Source organism: Arabidopsis thaliana, chromosome 4 (assembly GCF_000001735.4).
Source record: "Arabidopsis thaliana chromosome 4, partial sequence".
Lineage (NCBI taxonomy): Eukaryota > Viridiplantae > Streptophyta > Magnoliopsida > Brassicales > Brassicaceae > Arabidopsis > Arabidopsis thaliana.
Genome location: NC_003075.7, coordinates 3,890,032 through 3,912,294, shown reverse-complemented (window position 1 = coordinate 3,912,294; position 22,263 = coordinate 3,890,032). Strand labels below are relative to the sequence as shown.

At 36.0% G+C, this 22,263-nt stretch overlaps 1 protein-coding gene and 4 pseudogenes across 6 annotated transcripts; 3 read left to right on the top strand and 2 right to left on the bottom strand.

Moving 5' to 3' along the window:
* Window positions 1-231: 231 nt before the first annotated feature.
* Window positions 232-4,149, bottom strand: AT4G06682 (annotated as a pseudogene; the record flags this gene model as incomplete). Its single annotated transcript has 1 exon — window positions 232-4,149.
* Window positions 4,150-4,953: 804 nt separating this feature from the next.
* Window positions 4,954-5,730, top strand: AT4G06680 (annotated as a pseudogene; the record flags this gene model as incomplete). The annotated part of the gene is made up of 1 exon: window positions 4,954-5,730.
* Window positions 5,731-6,990: 1,260 nt separating this feature from the next.
* AT4G06678 lies at window positions 6,991-7,977 on the top strand (annotated as a pseudogene; the record flags this gene model as incomplete). Its single annotated transcript has 1 exon — window positions 6,991-7,977.
* Window positions 7,978-10,304: 2,327 nt separating this feature from the next.
* AT4G06676 (etoposide-induced protein) lies at window positions 10,305-13,484 on the bottom strand. Of its 2 annotated transcripts, NM_178994.5 has the most exons (11): window positions 13,206-13,484; window positions 13,062-13,127; window positions 12,449-12,590; window positions 12,275-12,327; window positions 11,904-12,038; window positions 11,744-11,807; window positions 11,560-11,645; window positions 11,375-11,457; window positions 11,218-11,294; window positions 11,019-11,134; window positions 10,305-10,754 (listed from the first exon to the last, which is right to left on the bottom strand). In NM_178994.5, the coding sequence occupies exons 1-11, from the start codon at window positions 13,295-13,297 to the stop codon at window positions 10,706-10,708; spliced, it is 963 nt and encodes a 320-aa protein (NP_849325.4). In that variant the 5' UTR covers window positions 13,298-13,484; the 3' UTR covers window positions 10,305-10,705. The 2 variants fall into 2 exon arrangements, with proteins under 2 accessions (NP_849325.4, NP_001319876.1); NM_001340561.1 differs by having other exon boundaries at window positions 10,305-11,134.
* Window positions 13,485-19,744: 6,260 nt separating this feature from the next.
* AT4G06674 lies at window positions 19,745-22,111 on the top strand (annotated as a pseudogene; the record flags this gene model as incomplete). The annotated part of the gene is made up of 1 exon: window positions 19,745-22,111.
* Window positions 22,112-22,263: the final 152 nt, after the last annotated feature.

Here is a 22,263-nt window from a genome sequence, read left to right as displayed (position 1 = left end):
CGAACTTAGTGATCTTGATACACATTTTTATGTGTGTGTGTGTGTATCAAATCCATTCAGTTGGTTGATCTTCTCAGCTCTTTGACCTCCTGTTAAACGACAACGTTTTACGTCTGATTTGAACCGGTATGACAGGCAGCTATTTTCAACATGACTTTGCTAAGTGCTGATCCTCTATGCATCTTTGGATTTCCATGACCTATTCTTGCTTCATGTCCCTGTTCTAGATCAGCACAACTCACAACCAATTATAGTTCAGACATTCCAATGAACATTCGTAGAGTACAAAATTTGTTAGATATAAGAGGTTAACAAACACTTCAGCTAATTGAGCTTTAGTACCCACATGTTCAATAGCTATCAGTTTCTCCTTAACCAATTCATGAATATAGCTATGTTGATGATCTATGTGTTTAGTACGAGGTTGTCTAACAGGTTCTTTGAAACAATGTATAACACTATGATTATTGCAGAATAGTAATTGAAAATCAGAAATCATACCACACTACTCTGTGAGTTATTTTAGCCGTACAAGTTGAGCACTCGAACTTCCCAAGGTACTGAGTTCTACTTTAGCAGTTGATAGAATCAAGTTGTTCTGCGTTTTGCTCGTCCAAGATACCATGTTGTTTCCAACGAAGTAGCAACCTCCAATAGATCCCCGTAAGTCATCCACAGATCCAGCCCAATCCGCAGCACAATATCCCTTCAGTCTATTGTCAGTGTCCTTGGTGTAGTACAACTCGAAAGTTGGTGTACCATTCACATACTTGAGAATTCTCCTTACAGCTGTCAGATGCGAAGTCTTGGGATTGATCTGATACTGAGCACACACATTCACTGCATGACAGATGTCTGGTCTACTTACAGTCATGTATTGAAGACTCTCGATCATCCCTGATACATGCTAACATTCCCATTTTCTCCTCTCTCATCAGCAGTAAGTCTTGTAGAGATCTTCATCGGTGTTGTGGCCACCTCATGTGCATTCAGCTCGAACTTCTCAGTCATTGTTTTGGCGTATGTTTTTTGAGACATAGATACACCTTCATCTGTCTGCTTAATCTGCATTCCTTATATGTACCTCAGAACTCCGTACATACTTACTTCAAACTCTCTAGTGATGAGTTCAACAAAGGCTTCTACAAAAGCTTGACTTTTTGAACCATACAGCACATTGTCCCCATACAGTTGTACCAACAACACTCCCTTGTTGTCTGATAACACAAACAATATCTTGTCATGAACACTGCGCACAGAACCTCTTTCTTCCAGAAACATAGGCAGACGCTCGTAGTGTGTTTCTGGAAGTTGCTTTAAACAGTAGACAATTGTTTTCAATCTATGAGCCGAGTACGGATTTCCTGGACTCCCGAATGCTCTTGGTTGATTCTCAAACCAATCCCTCCGAGGCTCACTACTCATTATTCCTTTCTTGACCACCATCTGATGCACATAAAAATGTGCTGCACATGCACATCCCAACAGAAACCTGATAGATTCACATCTAGCAAGATGAGTATCAATCTTTGACTCGTCTTCCATCAGAATATAGCCTTGAGCCAGCAGAATAGTTTTAAGTCGAATTGCAAGACCGGCTTCATCAACAATCTGATTGCAGATATTGGATCCCAATAACTAGATAGACTTGGCCAAGTTTAGTTCCCACTCCATAGCATCTTCCCAGTTGCTAACGCCGGGAGAATCCGAATACACTCTTCCCCCTGAATCTTGTTTATGACATTGGTGTTAACGAGATTCCAAACTGTATTTATTGTGAGACAACTTGAATGATTGTTGTGAGGAACATGAACTGAGATTGCTTGCCTCCTGAGATCATTTGACCTTTCCCCGAGCCACCTGAGACACGTAAGCCACACAGACTGATCAAACACAAAACTGAACAATTGCGTACCGTTTTGATTGCGAACTCGAATAGAGCCTACAAGCTCATTGTATACAACGGTAAACTCCTGAACAGAACTCAGAACATCACACATCAGACCAGGCTCTGGTAGAGACAATAGCGTTCGATCTTCTGAAAAAGATTCATCAACTAATGATGCAGTGCAACATGATTCCTCTGGATTCCACATGTAACAGTTATTTGCAGCATGTTGTCCTTCCATCTTCACAAATCTGTGTTTGTCAACAGCTCTGCATTTTGTTTGTGTAAAAATGACTTTTAAACCATCATCACACAGTTGACTGATACTGATCAAATTCGCTTTGAGTCCATCGACATGGTATACATTTGTTAGATGAGGCAGTGATTGTCTTGAAGTGTCTCCCTTTCCTTTGACCAGGGCATGACCTCCATCTCCAAATCTGACTTTTTTAGATGTCACATCCGCATACCTAGCGAGATTGTCTAATGTTCCAGTCATGTGTCTAGAGCATCCACTATCGAAACACCACATTATGTCACTAAGTTCCGCACTTGTTGATGTTTGAGCAACATGACACTGTAGGTTTCCTTTCTTGACATACACTTGTCAGACTTGTCGTCTTGGAGCACCCGCTTGATAACTTCTCCTAGTCTGAACAACATGTTTCAAGTGGTTGTAGCAGTCTGCTTTGTAGTGACTCAAAACTCCACAGTACCAGCATCTTGTTCTCCTGCTTCTGAACTCGGGTCTCCAAGTCTTTTTGGCTTAGAGCGAAACTGATTCCGAACAGCTGTTGTTGGTTTGACTAGAGACTTGTCTTCTGTAGTGGATCCTTTGACAAACTGAGTCTCACCTTTAGAGTTTCCTCCATTGTATCCAAGTCCCCACGTAACATTTGACGTTCTGCCCATGGTTAGAAGTTTGTCCAGATCCTTGGTTTCGTTATTCAGCATCTTGATATTCCTCAGTTGTTATGCCCGCTGCTTTTCCAATCCTTCAGACTTGATTCTTTCCTCAGAGAGTTCCTTTTCAAGCTTCGCTACTTGCATTACTAGTGTTTCCTTTTCAACACCAAGCACTTCATTGTCCTTTTTCTTTTGAACCAAGTCTTCAATCAGAATTCTTAACTTCTCGAATGATAGATCTAGTTCATCAGTGTCTAACTCTGATTCAGATTCCTGGTTAACATCCTCCAATGTACCATTCTCACCCGTTTCTTCAGTGCCTGTTTCAATCACACCAAATTGAGCTACCAGACTGTTGAGAATCTCTCCTTCTCCTCCTTCACTGTGATCCGTATCACTTTCGCTCCAAATGATGTACGACTTCTGTTTTGTTTCTTCATTACCAACACACTCAGCCTTGGTATGACCATAACCTTTGCACCCATAGCACCTTATCCCCTTTTTCTTCAGTGTAGGACACTCATACTTATAGTGACCAAATCCCTCACATTCAGCACACTGTTTTTCTGAACTCTTCGAATCTCTACTCGTATCAGGTCGTCTGTCTGATGGATTACCCTTGCGTTGTCCTCGTTCCATTTTCCTGAAGAACCTCTTAACAATCAAACCAACCTGATCCTCACTCACACGGTTGAATTTTGGCAGCCCTGAGAGCCAAACTCTTTCCTGATGAGCATTCCTTCTTCTTCATTTACAATTCATACGCTTGCATCATTCCCACCACTTGGTCAAACTTTTAGAGTATCAGAATCAAGTGACACATCTATTGCTGACTTGTGAGATTGAAACTTGTCAAGCACACTTCTGAGAAACTTCTTGACTAGCTTCTTGTCCTTGTACCTTTTTCCCAAGACAACAGCCTCCTGAGAAATTGAACTCAGCCAACTGCTGAACTCCTCAATGGACTCTTCATTCTCCATTGTCAAGTTTTCAAATTCAGATGCTAGGATATCCAATCTGGTCCGCTTCACGTAACTAGCTTCCTTCGCTGATGTGCACCCCTGCACACGAGTGAATTGACTCATTGGTAAAGATCTGAAGATGATTGACAAGGCCGTCGAGTTGTTCTTAGCGACTGTCTTCTCTTTAGCAGTCCAATCCTTCTTGGACTTTGGTATTTCTAACCCCTTAGCATCCATGACCACCGGAGCTGTCCATCCTTCTTCCACTGGAAACCACGCATCCATTTTTGGGCTTTGGATAGCCTGCCGGATAGACATCGTCCAGTAACCATAATGCTCAGCATCCAGCTTCAATGGCTGTTGTATCGTAACATACTGTTGGGATTTCTCCATAACCATGTCGCAAGATCTCACCTGTTGAACATATACCACTTCTTTTAGTAGGTGTCAGCTCTGATACCAATTAAGAGGGTATAGAGATCAACACAACACAGAGAATTGCTTATAACTATATTTTTATTGATAACAAACTGATTACAAGTGTTATCTCGGAGATTACTTGATCTATTCTACCCAAAAGATCAAACCCGACTAAGAATACCTAAGCCTAATTCTCTTCTCTGTTTCTTATCACTCTCACGTGAAGACAAAGAGAACTACACACTCACCTTCAAGCTTTTGCAATGCTCTGAAGTTTACAATTGTATGACAGTATTCTAGAGTGCTCAAAGCGCCTCACACTAAGCTCTAGAATACTTATACCTACTCTCCAGAACCCTAAACCTAGGATCTCCGAGAATCTCGTTTTAAGGAATCTTTCTTGTTTTCTCCAAGCTTATTCCTTCCTAATTTTTCAAGACGATATCTTCCATATCTTCTCGGTGATTCTTGTCTTTGACACCACGCCAAGTCAGCTTCCATCCTTGACTCTCCACATCATCCGCCTTAGCTTGCCACGTGTGCTCTCGCATCCATGTCTGCAACTCAAGCGTCTGATGAAACTCGATGCACCTTCCTGAAATCCATCAACGCTCAGATCGCCATCAGCTGATTGATTGAACTCTGCATCTTCAGCTCTATACCTCTGAACTCTTCTAGATCGAAGAGCAATCAGATACGCAGTCCGGTCATCAGGTACTTCCAGCGTTTTCTAGCCAATGTCCTCTACTCCCAAGAGATAACATGGACTCTTACCATCTGATGGTCGCTTGTGGAGTCCCTATCACATCTGCTGGACTTGAGCCATGGGCAATGGATATTGAGCACCTACATCACAGCGAAATCCTGGAGTTCGCAATGGTTGGCGACAGGCATCGTTTCAGGTTTGAGCACTCTACAGATAAGAAAATCAGCATCCTTCTCCCTAGTCCTGAGGTTACACGCATAATAGAGGGAGATAACATTGATTTTAGGTCTGAGCTTGAGAACCTCTACTACGAAAACGCTCAACCATTGGAGGAGGATATTCTTATAGAAGAAGCTACTGAGGATGGGATGGGTGAAGACAGAGAAGTCGAGTTTGACACTAGCATGTATCATTTTAGTGAGCATGTACCTCCAGCGAGGGAAAGCAAGAGTTTGAGTGAAGCTCACATGAACAACAGCAAGCTGTAGAAGTGGTGCAAGAAACATGATAAGTTACTCGCCAAGTGCTTCAAGACTATCAAGTTTCTGACAGATAAGCTGAGCTGCTCCTCTTCCACTACAGCTATTCCATAGGGACATCCAGCTTTGGACATGCCATCGAGGAGATTTGATGAGCCTAAGCCAGGTCAGTACAGGCCTGAGCCTAGTGAGCAGAGAGTCTCACATGTCCCTGTTAGACATTCATCATTCGAGTCCAGGGAACACAAGAGGAGAAAGAAGGCTACACTCTTTCGCTCTAGCAGAAGATCACGTCTTATTCACTCGAGGAGATCACTCGACCGCAGTGGTGGCTGCAGCAGAAGGAGAGAGGTCGAGTATCCTCTAAGCGTGTGTTGTGTGATTTAAGTTTGGGGGAGGGCTCAGGAAGTGTGTGTTGCATTGTATATACTCTTGAGTCTACATTCATCTAAGGCATAGAAAAACCAAAAAAAAAAAAAAAAAAATTTGGAAAATGATTTCACAAAAACAGAGTGTTCATTACATTTAGGATCGAGTCTAGAGTGTTTCATTTAGGATTGTTGCATATGCATAGGGGGTAATGATGAGATAGCCTTGTAAGCATTTTGGTTCACTGGATAAACTCAGTGCCCTCATTGATAGTTGCATGTTGCGTAGTCAATAAAATAGAAGTAAAACTGAACTTTGCCTAGATTGCTCTACTTGACCACACTGTCATGATCTGATACCATTCCATATCAATTTGAACCTGAATCTGATTTTCAATTATCAAAAGAGGGTGAATTCATTGATAAAAATAGGTTAAAGACTCTAGGTGAAGTAAGCTAAAGAAGCAGAAAAGTCTAGTAAAGGTTTTGGGATTTGTAAAGAGAAGAAAATAGTTCTTGTTAGCTAATGAAGAAGGGCAAAAGCCCTCGGTTTTAAAATTTTAAAAACAAGAACCTTAGTTGTTAAAGAAATCCAAATCTGCTAGATGTATCAAAGTGTTGAGAAAGCTTCTCCTAGAGTTAAGAGAAAAGAAAAGAATGATTAGAAAAATGGTTTAAAAGAATCATGAATGCAAAGGGTAGAGTTAAGTTCTTATATTGGGATTGAAGATGGGATTACCATTAGAGTTTCCTTGGTTATACTCTGGGTAGATGGGATCTTATCTCTGTATGCATAGCTTGGGACTACCTTTAACATTCTACTTAAGCTTAATCATTTTTGAGAGATCCCCTGTTACTAAAGCCTATTCTGTAAGGGACCATCTTTGTCTCTTTACCTTTACCTTAGCCAAATGAGTTCATTGATGATGCATTGCTTGATTCACGTTCCAAAACTAATGAATGTTAAAGGGATTGGTAGATTTGAAAACATGTGTAGGTCAAGCATAAGAGTCGAATTGATTAATAGCAAGGCATGACTAACGTTTTTGAGTAGAATTCGCTCATACCTCAGCTTAGAACTACCAACTTGGACATTGATTTCATCTGATTTATCTGGTGCTTTGGCTCTGAGTCCCCGCTTTCAAACCTCACCTCCATCTTGTTCTTAATTGTTTGCTTGAGGGCAAGCAAAGAATAAGTTTGGGAGAGTTCATAAGTGTGCATTTTACATGTTTTGAGCATCCATTTGTCATCACTGTAGCATCATATCACCACTGTTTTATACCATTTCTCATCATTTGTCATCACTTTGCATGTTTAGGATAGTTTTGCATGTTTGTTGCATATTTGTGTTGTTTTCAGGTGATTTGGAGCTGTTGGCGAGCTAATTGGAAGAAGCGGACCTGATCATATCAATACACTCGACCCCATGGTCGAGTAGATGGCTCCGCGATTTTAACAAACCACTCGACCTCCTGGTCGAGTAGAAGGCCTTATCACTTCACACCACCACTCGACCCCATGGTCGAGTATCATCATCTCCACCACCCGACCATCACTCGATCACACCACTCGACCCCCAGGTCGAGTACTTCCATCACCTTCACTCGATCACTCACTCGATTGCACGGCCGAGTCTCACCATCATCACACACTCGACCGATCACTCTACCACCAAGCCGAGTGCCGCCATCTCCATCACTCGACTTCATACTCGACTGCCAGCTTCAGAGTCTTCTCCATTCCGCACTCAACCAGACACTCAAGGAGAAGGAAGAGAAGAAGACTCCAACTTATCGCTTGACCAATCACTCGACCACCTGGGTCGAGTGCCGTTCTTAATCCGTCCCAATATTGTGTCGTTTTGAGTATTAGGGTTTCAGAATATTTCGCTATAAGTAGAATGCATTTTTCATTTTCGTTTACTAAGTTTTAATTCCGCAGACACTGTGTTCTTGACATTTTGTAATACGGATTTCTCTTAATCTATTCAGTATTTTGTTTTTCGTTGCGTTTACTAAGTTGTTCATCGTGTTATCATCTTGTTATTACTTTGTTGCTATCATGTTTTCATTCTATTCATCGTTTATGCTTTCTACAATGATGTCTGAGTAGTGACTTGGTTTCTGAGGATGGGTTAGAGTAGTTTAGAATTCTCAGTATGCTAGGTGGTTGAGTTTGATTGATAGATCCCTTCTGGATTAGTTGTTCTTAATGCCTATTGCTTTCTGATTAATTGGAATTTGAGCCCAGCCATTTCCGCGCCCAAAAGGTGTTGGATGAAATGTCTGAACCACTAATTCCAAAGATTTGTGGCTTTGTACCAAGGTATTGGTTACAGGGAGCGTTTTGGCTTGAACTTGTTGATTCGTAATTCCTGTTAGGTTAGCTCTCATCAATGGTGATTGAGTCTGGGACAAGTTTAACGTGAGGGTCTCTGTTGCGGTGGCACTTAGATTTGGTTATTGAACTTGTTGTCTAGGGATAATTTATTGAGCTTGTCAATCACTTGTAAACTGAGGAAACGAAACTACTCAATTACCCCATCCTTGGGAATTTCTCATCCAATTGATTTCTTTGTTTACCCTGTTATAGTTTACTGCATCACGCTTCTTGTTGTTTAGTTTTTGCATTTTCTGCTAGTTACTCGACCTGATACTCGACCACCTTGTTGTCTGGCAACAGACTGTGTAGTCGAGTATCCCTGTTACATTTTCTGTTTGTTACTCGACCTGTCACTCAACCACACCCAGTGCTTGGCAACAAGCTGTGTTGGTCGAGTGTTTATACTGTTCTACTTGAATTTTTGTTTCCTGCATGTTCACTTAGGATTGCTAGAAACCCCAAAACCTGTTATTGCTTGGCTTGACTCTGTGAATTCTGATTGCATCTTGATTGTTAGCATCACACCCATTTGGATTGACAACCTAAAATACTACAACGACATGATTGGTGTTTTAGGATAACTGACTAAAAACCTATTATCAGTAGCCTTGGGAAAACAGCCGTTGTACGTGTCTTGGTCCCTATTATTGGGTTTTCGATGTGCATAGGTGCTGGTACGAAGGTGACCTTCCGCTTAAGAGGGGGTTAGACCTCTATCGAGGCGAAGTCTAAACGAGTCCTTGGAGTGGGATCTGTCAGGGAAGCAGCTCCTGTCAAATCTATGGAGATCTGGGAAGGGATCTCAGTTTCCTGGGGAGGAGTTTCCTTGCCCGCGATATCGCGCTATATCTCATGCCCCGCGCGAGTAGATTGTGCGGAGCTTAGCCAACTATTGCCCTACTATTGTGGTGCACGATTTCTTGGTTTTTGCTTATGTTGATCAGGTTTATGATCATTGTGCGGAGCTTGGCCAACTCGTTGGCAGATCTCAGAAGGACCTGCTTGGAGGGGTAAGCCAGGTTGAGCGGAGGACAGTTATCCGTTGGGAGGTTGTATCGTGACATGCTGCTCCCTGTCCTTAGTTTGCGGGGCAGTGGGGGGGAGAGTTTGTTCTGATTCAGAAGAATTCAAGTTTTGGGAGAGGTTCTCCGCATTAGCGTCACGGATAGCATCGATTTGGATTCCAAGAGGGAGATCCGTCGGGAGGCGTTCGTCCGTAAAAGTAGCGTTTGAGATCTGAGCAGGTACGTCGGATCTCGTTGAATCGGATGAATTGGGATAAATGATCGTTGGTCACAATTGATGTGTTAGTTTCGGTGTTGGAAGGATCTATTTTCGTCCCCACAGACGGCGCCAAATGTGGGTTCTGAAATCCACACTAGAGATTTGTAATTAGGTTTATAAGAAAGGAGGGCTAGATCTTCACAAGAACTTTGAGATTTATATTGCTAAGAACGAATGAACTTTTGTATTGATAATAACAAAGGTTTTACAATGTGGAATGAGATTACAAGTGTAAAAGTGTAAGTGTGAATGTTAAGCTGAATGAATCTATTTTCCAAGTCATCTTTGCTTCCTTATATAGATCTGCGCACGTGGGCAGTTCCATCTGTGATCCGCAGAGATTCTCTTGGATATTCGGCAGGTCAGTTCCGAGATATCAGGTCCGCTCCGCGAATATCTCCTTGTTAGTTCCAAAGCTGTTATCCGCATATCTCTCTTTGCCAAATGATTGAGCTCATAAGGCCCAAATATCTAGTTCGTACGTGGGCTCTGGAGTTGCGCAGGTCCTTTACTTGATGGGTTCACTGGGTTTATTAGGTTGGCCTGGTATTTTCGTACGTGGATTCCTGGAAAGAAATCTAGCTCCAACAAACACTACAATAATTAATTGATAAAAAAGGAATATGGTGGGATTTGCTAAAGTATGGTTGATTGCTCACTTTTGAATTAACTTAAACACATGAGTAATATAATCGCCTTCAAATTAACAACATGCTCAAAATCACGAACAATCAAATTGAAGTAAAGAAAGTAATTGAGTATCCTATGTAATAGAAACTAAAAATCGCAGGATTTATCAACAAATATTTTTGTCGATTAAACTACAGAGGTATATAATTTGAAGAATGTTAGTGGGAAGTTAATTTGACAATATTTTTGTCGTATTTTAATTTTAATCCGTAGAAAAATTAAAAATGCATAAGTTTAGAATTAAGCCAGTGGCAGAAAGTTAATGTTGCGGTTGTTAAAGAAGTGAGTTGTGATTTATTAGATAAGGATATGTACAAGTAAAATGAATGAAACACTAAACACGGATTATATTATTTTACAATCAACACTACTTTAACATAAATCTTGTATTCTTCATGTCTGTTGCTTTGGAGTTTGCAGCAGCATGTCGTCGGCCATGAGCGTGCGTGTCAGATGACCTCAAAGCCGCACGGAAATTGCTGAAGCATGAGTCTGTACTTGACAATATCACCAAGAAGACAGTATGACTATCAACACAAATGCATATAATCTTCTGACTAGCCACGAAGACTGAGAGATGCAGACATAATGTTTCAACTTCAGCCTGTCTTTTCATGTTAATTCTCGTGAGGGGACTCCAACCGGAAGATAGACAACGCCAACATCCTTGAATAGCAAAGCCAGTTATTTGTAACTTAAGCATAAAGTTTCAGAGAATGAATAAACCAAACACGATAATAAAATCGTTATCACTAGAACTGCCTATTTCCTCATGAAAACACAACAAACGTTTTTAATGCAGTGAATACTGAGGATTGTTTCTTCAATCATACGGATTTGAATTTACTATTGCATATTTTTACTAGGACCAGTAAACATTTTACGATATGAAGCTTTAACATCATGAGATTGAGAGAGAAATTGGCTTACGAGAGAGTGTCAGCAATATAGAATATTGGAAGCTTTCCTAAACCTGCACATTTCCACGTTCTTCTCGGGGCCCCAATCAATTTTTCAGGTCCTGATCCTGTAGCAGTTAAGACAAACTGCATACATTCTGTTAATAATACTGGTTTTGTTAAGATACAGCATACAAGACACTCAAAAAGGAACAAGAAAAGTCGTTTACCAATGGAAATAAGATGGCCATAAGCGCTCCGCTCACAAGAGGCGAGAGAAAGAAAATGGCCAACACGCAGGGGCTTCCTGAAAACCAAACAAAAGCCAGCATTTAGTGTTGTCTTACATTAATTTCACCAACAGAACCAAAAAGTAGAAAAGGTTACCAAAACCAGCAAAGAATGCCCAGTTAGATTGAAAGAAGTCCAGCCTTTTCTTCAGAGAAATCCCCGAGAAGTTCCACTTATATCTGTAATGAGAACCTGTAACTGGTGAGTTTTCAAAGTCTAACTAGCTTCATTTCCTGGCACCATCGACTAGGCTCAAGTATATGACAGAGATGACAACTTACTCGTAACAATAGTAGGCATACATCCATGAAAGAAGTAAGAAATTCAATATCTTCCCAATGTATGGTATAACACCAACAACACAAACCTGCTTTGTACATCCCATTAGCTTATCACATCTATTATCATATGCGAATGAAGAAAATGTATAAATGCAAATGAGATCTACATAGAGAAGTCATTTACCTCAAGAAAAAAAAATGTCAGGAGAAGTATCGAGTACACCTGCTCTCCTATACCGATCATCACCCTGAAAAGAATCCATGACAAAAAGAAATTGGTTAGCACCTATGAACAGTTTCTTTCTTCTTTTTGGTTTTGAAGTAGTGACATGGTAGATCAGTACCCTCCAAGACCAGAAGGCCTTTCAGCATTTGCCATATTCAGGGACGCCAGAGCTTCACCTTGTCTTAATGCTTCAGCTGAGTTTAAGTCAGATATCTCAATTGCCTCGAATCCATGCTTTGCAATATCGTTATACCTGAAAATTAGATGGTCTTTATTACCTCAATGCTCACGAAATAGAAAATCTAGAACTGCAAATCTAAACTTATTTTCGATTGGCAATTCTCAGCTCGTGAAGGTCCAGAGGTAAAAGATTTTCAACCACTAATTATACTATGTGAGTTGAGTGATATTCAAGGATTTTGTCACAGTTCTGAGAAGTGGAATAAGGAAACAAAAGGTATAACTAAAGAAAAGATGCAAGAAGGTTACCAGATGTTACTCAAGATGAAGCTGAGCATGTACAGAGGATAGAACCAAAAAACCTGTATCCATTAACACCAAGATTCTTTCCAAGTCAGATAACGGAAAACAAAGACAAAAGGGCTCTTCAAACCTCAAACACACAATAGACTACCTAAATATCTACGTTAACAGCATACTTACGTAAAAGAGCTGCAAAAGTCCACCACGTAGAAAGGCGTAAAATCCACCATACGAACAAAATTCTTGAGAAGTGAGGGGAGAGCACTGATCAGGTAATATCCACTGAAGGGATGGATCTATAAACCACTTAAACACACCTAAACTGCACCAAACTCAAAATAAAAACCAAAAGTAAGCTAAAAGTATTGAGTTGAGAGAATCTATTCACACAAATCTCTCTTCTTTAATTATAAAACTCATCCCAAAATCAATACTTATTCTCTGGATCATCAGTCATCAGAGAGTCTTCGGGTCACTTGTATGCACTCAAGCAATCAAAACAAATGCAAAATAGACCATAAAAATGAGACTTTTACCTCCTAAGTAAAATCAAACCATTCAAAAGAAAACACTAGTTTGTTCGTAATAGAAGCTATCTCGACCTAAAAGTACTGAATTGGGCGAATTCTACTCATAACAAGCTCTCTGCTTTAATCAAGTCTCAAACTTTCTTTAGAAAATTTGACAAAATTGCAAATTAACCTAATTCTGAATCATAAACAATCATAAAGTATTCGTTTTCTTCAAACAAAGCAAAGTCAAAGTAAAGAGACCATAAAGATGAGATTTTTACCTTCCTAAGAAAATCAAACCATTCAAAAGAAAACACTGCCCAGTTCTTAAGAGAAGCTTTCTCGACCTATCACCAAATCAAAACCAAATTGAAATTTAAGTTTGTCAGTTATCATTAGGAAACGAATCAGTTTGAGAGAGGAACCTGAGACAGAGAATGACAACACGGTGAAGAGAACAAGCTTCTCGAAAACCCTCAAGCCATAGTAGCAACACCTGCTTCGATTTTGATCTCATCTGGTCAAATCAAAGGGTTCGCGGTTTCGATTGTTGACAACGGAAGAGATTGAGAGAAGAAGACGTTGAATCAGACAAGCAACAATAAATTAGGTTTTTGTTAGAAGGTGGTTTAATCATGTTTTAGGAAAACAACATGATTTGTTTTTTAATCAACAATATTATATAACACGCCCTGTTATTTTTTTTATTAGGATACTAGATATTAACCTATAGTTTAATGAAATTAGACAACTTAATATTTTCTTTAGGTATTTATTTTACATGTATGCTATTCTTGTATTTGATTTAGATTTATATATAACTAGATCCTTATCCATGCGAAATTTTATATTTTAAAATATGTATTGTATAAAATATATAAGCAGTTTGCTTGTTTTACTTGTTTCTATTTTGGAATTTATATAATAGAATATAAACCATAATATTAGAAATTAAATGGATATTTATGGTCTGTGTTTTAAATAAATTTTGGTGCACAGTTTTTTTAATATTTGATTAGGTATCAGTTTTGAACATAAAGAAAAGTAAAAAATTAGTAAATTGTTTTTGGTGAATGATTGGATAGTTTTGGTAAAAACATTTATACATAAATTGGAGTGGCAGATTTGGTGTGTTTCAGTTATAATAATGTTTATGAGTTTTTTATAGAGTATTAGATTTCAATAAAATGTAAAAAAATTATTTAGTAATGTCCTGAAATCAGTTGTACTTTATTCTAGTTAAAGTTTTTTTTTTTTTACCGTCTCAACAAACTTTATTAATATGAATCAGAGTCTACATAATCAATCAATGAGATTGCAAATACAACCAATAGTTTGAGTCTACATAATAACTCTAGTTAAAGTTATAATGTCGATGTTTGACATCCTATATTATTATTTGGGAAGTACATAATAAAAACTAACCTTATTTTTTGTAAATAATTACATAGGTATGCCATTAGAAATAAACTTTCAAAGATTAAATTAATTCATCTCTTTAAAGATTAAAAAGTCAAATACTAATTTAATTAATTTAATTTAATTAGAAAAACGAAATACATTATTAATTTCTAAAAATAACCAATCAAAATCAACATATAAGATTTGATATCTAAATTTTAATTAATTTAATTTAATTAGAAAAATGAAATTCATTATTAATTTCCAAAAAAGTAACCAATCAAAATCAACATATTAGATTTGATATCTAAATTATCATATTTATTTTTTTATTAGTTATTATACTTCACGTCTCACTAGATTATAACCCGCGGTATACCGCGGAGACAATTTTTTTTTTTAAATTAGTATATAATAAAGTTTATAAATTCTATTTAGCTATAAAATATTTATATTTTATATTTTACAATTGTTATTAAATAACATCCTTCCAAACCCGTTCTGCCAAACCCGTCCCGTTAAAAAAATATGCGGTACACCGCTAATTTAAAAAAATATTTTACGGGATTGCAATTATATTTTAGTTTGTCAAATAAATTTTTGTTTTAAATAGTTGTCGAAATCTAATTCAAATATTGGAGAAAGAAGATTTGTGAACTGATAAGAAATGTATTTAGGTGCGTTTTGCTCATTTTAATGGATTGCAATTGTATTTTGGTTTGTCAAATATTTTTTGTCTTAAATAGTTTCCGAAATCTAGTTCAAATTTTAGAGAAATCTGCGTGATATATGGGATTGAAATATATTTGGAATATTTTTTGTTTGTTAATCAATTTATTGCCAAAAGAAAATTAATAATTAAAAAGATGTGGCAGCCATTATAAATAAGTTCCAACTCTAGGATTTATTTCACAAAATGGCTGCAAAAATGTATATGTAGATCTTTATGGGATTCTATTTTTGCGAAACAAATAATATCATCATATCATCGGTATATAAAACAAATTATAATTGTTTCGCATATGCCATGATTTGAATTATTAAAAACGAATATAAACTGTTCAATACATGAACAAATATTATAACGGGTCAAAAAGTAGATTAAAGAAAACTTTCGACTGAGTTATAATATTTATATTCAATTTCATACATATTATTTTGATAATTTATAATCTTATATAGTACAATAATTAATAACATACTAGATATTGACCCGCGGTACACCGCGGGTTGATTATTTGCATTAGATCTATATTTAATAATTAAGTTATATTTATAATTTATCATTTTAGTTTTTATATCTATTTATTTTTGATGTTATATTAGTATGTGTTTGGTTTAATTTTGTTTAGTTAAGAAAACTTGATAAATATATATATATATATTTTTTATACACTATACGATTAGTATGTTTTAGTTCAAATTTGAAAATATGAAACAAAAACATATGTTTCATTTTGCAACGATGTATAACTTTTTTGAAGGATATGGTATATCCACTGGTCGTTTTTTATATCTACAATTGTAACTTTTAAGTTGTATTTTGTTAATTTTATTTTTTTTTGTTTAGTATTTAAGATTATATAATTGTATTTTGATTGTTAATTCTAGAATTTTACCCATGGTATAAATATAAAAAATCGAATCACTTCATATGTACAAAAAATATTATTAACATATACGATTTCACCCGTGATAGACCCGTGATTTAAAAAATTGAATCATATCATATCAAAAAAACGAATATTCTATCAACTATATATATGTTATATAAATTCAAAAAAATAAAAATATAAAATCAGATAAAAATTAAAAGAAGAAATATATATTTATGTTTGAATTAGGTAGCAAGATATTAGAAAATTAGCTCAAACTTATTATAATAACAATAAATCATCATATTTGATTTTCTTATCTATAAAAATCTTACAAAAGATAGATTTAGTTTGTTACAATTGGATGCTAATTATTGAAATTTTCAAATACAAACTCATATCTATGCTACAATAAAAAATAAAATATAAAGGAAATTGGAAGTTCAACTTATGTTGATGCTTTAGAGACGGAAAAGAAGTCCTAGCCCAAGCTGGCCCACTGATTCATGAATCCAAAATGGAAGACTCAGACAATCAAGGTGTATGTGCATGTTGCAGGCTCCCCATCTTTTTGCTTCACCTTGACAATTACACGTGTGTTAAATTATTTACTTACATTAACTCTCTTACAAAAACATCCAAGAAATAATAAAATTAAAAATCAACAAAGCCAAAAATAAAATAAACATAATAATTAGCAAAGGTAGAAAAGAAGCCACGAGAGATGTAATCGTTTATGTCTCTTTTTTTTACCTTGTTTCCATAAAAAATTATACGAAGAACATAGTGATAGGGATCTATCTCATTGATTGAGTAGTAAAGACCTCCAGTCCCGGAGTTAAAAATTTTAATTCCTGAATCCAAACACAAAAACGAAAATATAACGTTACACAATAAAAACGGAAACTGAGATTCGAAAAGAGAATTAGCCTAACTTACTATCATCCTCTATATTGCAATTATTCAATGTCGAGTTATTTCAAACCATTAGCTACCTCATTAACACCTACATTGAAGAAGAAGCATAGATCTTTGTACCCATATATGATTATTTTGTTAGTATTAGCATATCAAGTTGTTTGAAAGAATAATCATTTTAAATGTTAAAATATGTAGATCTTACTTGCACATCAGCCAACAACATCTCTATGAAAACGCCTTGCAATCTTGTAACGTTTGCTGGTAGGGTTTGTAATCTATGAGGAAGTCAAAGGAAGCAGCATTTATAAAAAAAAACTTCATCATCATCACTTGCACGAAACATACAATATAAAGTAATCATCAACACATGGCATACATAATTGTTTAGATCATAATAGTAAAGCACAATGGTAAGCACAACAAATCAATAGTAGACACATTATCTAAAAAAGAATCAGCTTCTTTTAATCCCAAAATAAACATACAAACCAAATAACCAAAGCCAAATCTTGAAGCCATAGGATACGACTAACATTATTTAACCCAAAAAAATTTAGAAGAACTATTTGAAGAATAGATTTGTGAAAACGAACATAATAGACAAAGATATGCAATGGTGATGATGTGATACATATGATTTCTCTATTTATAGAGTGGGATAAAATTTTAATAATTTAGGTTAAGCCTCACAAATTATAGTTTGTTTAAAAGATAATTAGCAGAATCGTAAATTTGTTATGATATTAACAATTTTGGTATTTATCATTAAAAACTAAATATGTATTAGCATTGATCCGATATTTTGTATAACAAATATAGAAATAAGGATTATTTATAGATTTAATTATAATAAAAAATAATTGAGAGCACATATAAAAAAAATCATAACCACAAATACTGCTAAATTATTTGCAAACTTAACTAAAATGAAATCAAATCAATGAATTCAGATTTTTTTTTGGAATATATTGTATATGCGAATTTGAATAGTAGTTATTAGTTTCTATAAAATCAAAACAAATATTTTGGTGGCAGATTTTGAAATTAAGGTGGAGTTAATAGTTGCTATAAAATTGACATTGAATTCGGATACTGCTAAATTATTTTCAAACTTAATTAAAATGGAATCAGATTAATGAAATCTGTTTTTTTAGGAATATACTGCAAATACGAAATTGAATAGTGGTTATTAGTTTCCATAATATCAAAACAAATATTATGAAGACAAATTTTGAATTTAATGAGGAGTTAATAGTTGCTATAAAATAGTTTTTGAATCAAGTAATTATAGATATGGTTAGTTAGGATTTAGTATCAAATTTTAGTAATTAAAAATTAATGACTAATTAATTTCGTAGAGATTTAAAGGATTGATTTGTACAATTTATGAGGGTAATAGTTAACAATTTATATGTTTAGGCAAGTAATTAGTGCAAAATGTGAATAGTTGAGCAAAAATTTGGTCATTGTCGTAAAGAAAATATCTTGTCTGATTGATTTTGTAGGGACTAAACATATAATATCGAAATTGAAAAAGAATTTTTCGACACAAATTGTCCCCAAAAATATATATGTAGATTAAATATTTTTATGTGTATGATGTGATTAAATTTTTAATACAAACTGAAAAATCCTAAAATTGACAGGTTTAGATCGATATTAATACAAGATGGTATATTATATGTGAAACTCTAAAATTAATAATTAAAATACAAGTGTATAATCTTAAACTCTAAACAATATAAAAAATATCAACAAAACATATATAACTCGCAGTGTACTATACATTGAAAATCAAATAAAATAATATCATATATTTATGAATCATCTTTACAAAAAAAATTTTAGTTTAACAATTTTTTTTTGAGTTTGTATAATATTAGGTGATTATAATGTTTTGCTAGAGACCGCTTACAATCTATGAGTCAAAAACTCATTACTAATATTATACAAACCTACAGAGTCAGACACCTAAGCAAATTGGATCAAATTATATATAAGTTTAATTTTTATTAAACTAATATTGGGTTAAAAGATTTATTTTATATATATGATATATAAATTAAAGTAAAAGTATAATATATATATATATATATGATATATAGATATACTTATATTTGTATTTGAGCACTTAAATAAATAATGTTATATATGTATATGAGATATACATATGTGCACTAATACGAATATGTTGTTTATTCTCGTAGAGGAAGTCACGTTGCATGGATTGGGCTTGGCCCATTGACTTTATATGCATTAGTTTACGTGAACCTATTATAAAAGTGATGCATTATGACTTTTGAGAGTCATCCGTTTTTGATATAATGATCATCTCTTGTGTCTCCTTTGTTGATTAACAAACCTGTAAAATCTCTTTGGAGTCTTCATATCCCTTTTGATTTAATGAAATGTGTGAAGACGAAATTACCTCTGTAATGTTTTTTGAATGAATAATGAATAAACATTTTTAAGAAAAAACACAAAAACTGAAAAAGAAAAAAAAAGAGCTCGAGCTCAAGCTTCGACTTCTTCTTCGGGCTTCTTCCTCCGGCGAGCTCCGGCGAGCCGCATTGGTTGCCGTTTTTCTTCTCCTGCAAGCTGCATCAATCTACTAAGTCCAGGTATGTGCATCGAGTTGGAGAGAGCTTCAAAAGCTTTGAATTAGGATTTTGAGGATTTTGAGGATTTTGAAATTCAATCCAATTAGATTTGGGTTATTGTGTTTTAGTACCTACATTAGTAGTTTAAATATAGTTTTAGGGTCGATTTGGCCTATAATTGGGTCAGAAATTGATTTTGAATGTTGATTCGTAATGAATTGAACTCGAAACCAAACGTTGTTCTTGTCGTGAAAATAATACTGGTCGAACTAGTTACAGTTTTAACGAAACAATTGATTTTTATGTAGATGGTATGTTTTAATAGCACCAGTATTACTTAGAACGTAGTATTTCATATATGTAATAGTATTACTAACACATAGTATTTCGAAATGAGTACTAGTATTACTTAAAATGTAGTAGAATCGGTAATACTAGTTATATTGACTGAGTATGTGTATTGTTTTGGCAGGTTACAATGAAAGAGAACGTGATCATATATTTTAAATTCGAAGGTTGCATGTATAATGTGATGATGAAGACATTAGGAGAGAAGATAACTCTCTCATTGTTAGAAGATAGGATAATGACGAAGCTTGGATTAGATGCAAATAAGGTTAAATTGCATATGAGGTACAATCCACGGTTGTTCGGAGTAGAGAAAGAGATGAACGTTTGTGATGATGAGGATGTCTTTGTTTATTTAACATCCGCAAAAAATAACCGGAGAAGTGTTTTGGTTCTGGAGGAGATCTCTAAACCGCCCGAGCAATTGCCCAAAATATTGCCCGAGCAATTGTCTAGAGTTGGTAAAAGTTCTGTTGGTAAGAACTATACGGAGTTGAATTCAGAGGAGGATGAAATGAGAGTGGATGATGGTGCACTCATCGTCTTATGAGAAGAGGAACAAGGAACTCAACAACAACTTGAGGCAATAGTGGAGGAGGATCACGTGACTCAAGAAGATGAAACACACTATGATGAGTCTATAGATAATTCTGATAGGGGGGAACAGTATGTTGAGTCGCCACCTGCTGTAGAACCTGGTATGTTTAAAAAAGAATGAGAAGACGGAATTGGGTTGACCTTACGTCAAGAATTTCCAAACAAGGTGGCATTGCACGAGGTGGTGGATGGAGCTGTATTTGCTAACAGTTTAGGTTATGTGATTAAGAAGTCGGATAAGGAGCGCTATGTCCTAAAGTGTTCCAAAGAAAGTTGTTCTTGGCGTTTACGAGCGTCCAATATCAGTAATATTGATATATTCTCGATTAGAAGGTACAATAAGATGCATAGTTGCACTCGACTAAGTAAAGGTAGTAGTAGGCTCAGGAAAAAGAAAGGCAACCCACAATTAGTCGCAGCTCTCCTTCATGATCATTTTCCGGGACAGTTGGAAACTCTGGTTCCAAGGATTATCATGGAGCTAGTTCAGACAAAATTAGGTGTGAAAGTATCATACTTGACAGCGCTAAGGGAGAAATATCATGCGATTTATGATTTAAAAGGTAGCCCGGAAGAAAGCTACAAGGATATCAATTGTTATTTGTACATGTTGAAGAAGGTAAATGCTGGTACAGTTACTTATCTAAAATTGGATGAGAATGATAAATATCAGTACGTATTCATAGCTTTGGGAGCTAGTATTGAAGGCTTTAGAGTGATGAGGAAAGTTTTAATTGTAGATGCAACACATTTGAAGAACGGATATGGCGGGGTGCTAGTGTTTGCCTCGGCTCAAGACTCATAACCGTCACCATTACATCATAGCGTTTGCCCTACTCGACGGTGAGAATGATTCTAGTTGGGATTGGTTTTTCGAGAAGCTAAAAACGGTTGTACCCGATACTTCAGAATTGGTCTTCATGACGGACAGAAATGTAAGCCTCATAAAGGCCATACGGAACATGTATACCGCGGCTCATCACGGATATTGTATTTGGCATTCGTCCCAAAATGTGAAAGGTCATGCTACTCACACCAACAGAGACGTACTTGCATGGAAGTTTCAGGAGTTAAGTCGGGTCTACGTCGTGGCGGACTTCAACCAAGCGTATGATGGGTTTAAGTTGAGATATCCTATGGCGACCAAGTATTTGGAGGGTACAACCGTGGAAGAAAAATGGGTAATGTGTTGTTTCTCCGGAGAAAGATACAACTTAGACACAAGCAATTGTGTTGAATCTTTGAACAATGTGTTTCGCAACGCAAGGCAATACTCGTTAATACCAATGCTTGATGCCATCATAAAAAAAATCTCCGTTTGGTTTAATGAACATCGGATGGAAGCCGCGTCTGGATCCTTAGAAAATAAGATGGTGCCTTTGGTGGAAAATTATTTGATGATTTGTGGGTTTTTGCCGAGAAGCTGAAAGTGCTGGAGCTAAACTCATTCGAGCGTGAATATGTAGTCACATGCGACAAAAGAATAGATTATAAGGTGAGCTTGATTTTGAAAACTTGCAGTTGCAAGGTGTTCGATATCCAAAAATATCCTTGTATTCATGCATTAGCCGCTTTCATTAACATTATGGATGATGAAGATCGGAGAAAAGGTTTGGAGTTACATGATTTTGTTACAAAATATTATTGGGCGGAGTTGTGGGCATTGACCTATTATAGGACTATTTATTTTGTTCCGGATAGGTCGCAGTGGGAAGTACCAAATGAAGTAAAGGCGTTGAAGATAGTTCCGCTGTCTAAAAAACTGAAGAAAGGAAGGAAAAAAATGCTAAGGTTTTCATCAACCGGGGAAAAGCGGCCAAAACGACAAAGGACGCAAAACAAAAGGCGTCCAAGGCAATCGTGTCAATGGTTATTATTTGGGAATACGCCTACCTGAGTATTTTACATTGTTTCTGCAGTGATTTGTTGTTTTGATAGTATGAACATACTATGCAATATTGTATCTCCCCTTCTGTAATACTATGTCTGTTTCTATTGTTTTTTTGTAATACTGGTTATAA

What these genes read in the sequence shown, in the direction of transcription:
- AT4G06676 (NM_178994.5), bottom strand. Translation starts at nt 13,297, where the DNA reads ATGAGATCAAAATCGAAGCAGGTGTTGCTACTATGGCTTGAGGGTTTT. An exon ending in GTTGTCATTCTCTGTCTCAG is followed by an intron (nt 13,128 to 13,205) that starts GTTCCTCTCTCA and finishes ATTTGGTGATAG; the next exon opens with GTCGAGAAAGCTTCTCTTAA. An exon ending in TGGCCATCTTATTTCCATTG is followed by an intron (nt 11,135 to 11,217) that starts GTAAACGACTTT and finishes GAATGTATGCAG; the next exon opens with TTTGTCTTAACTGCTACAGG.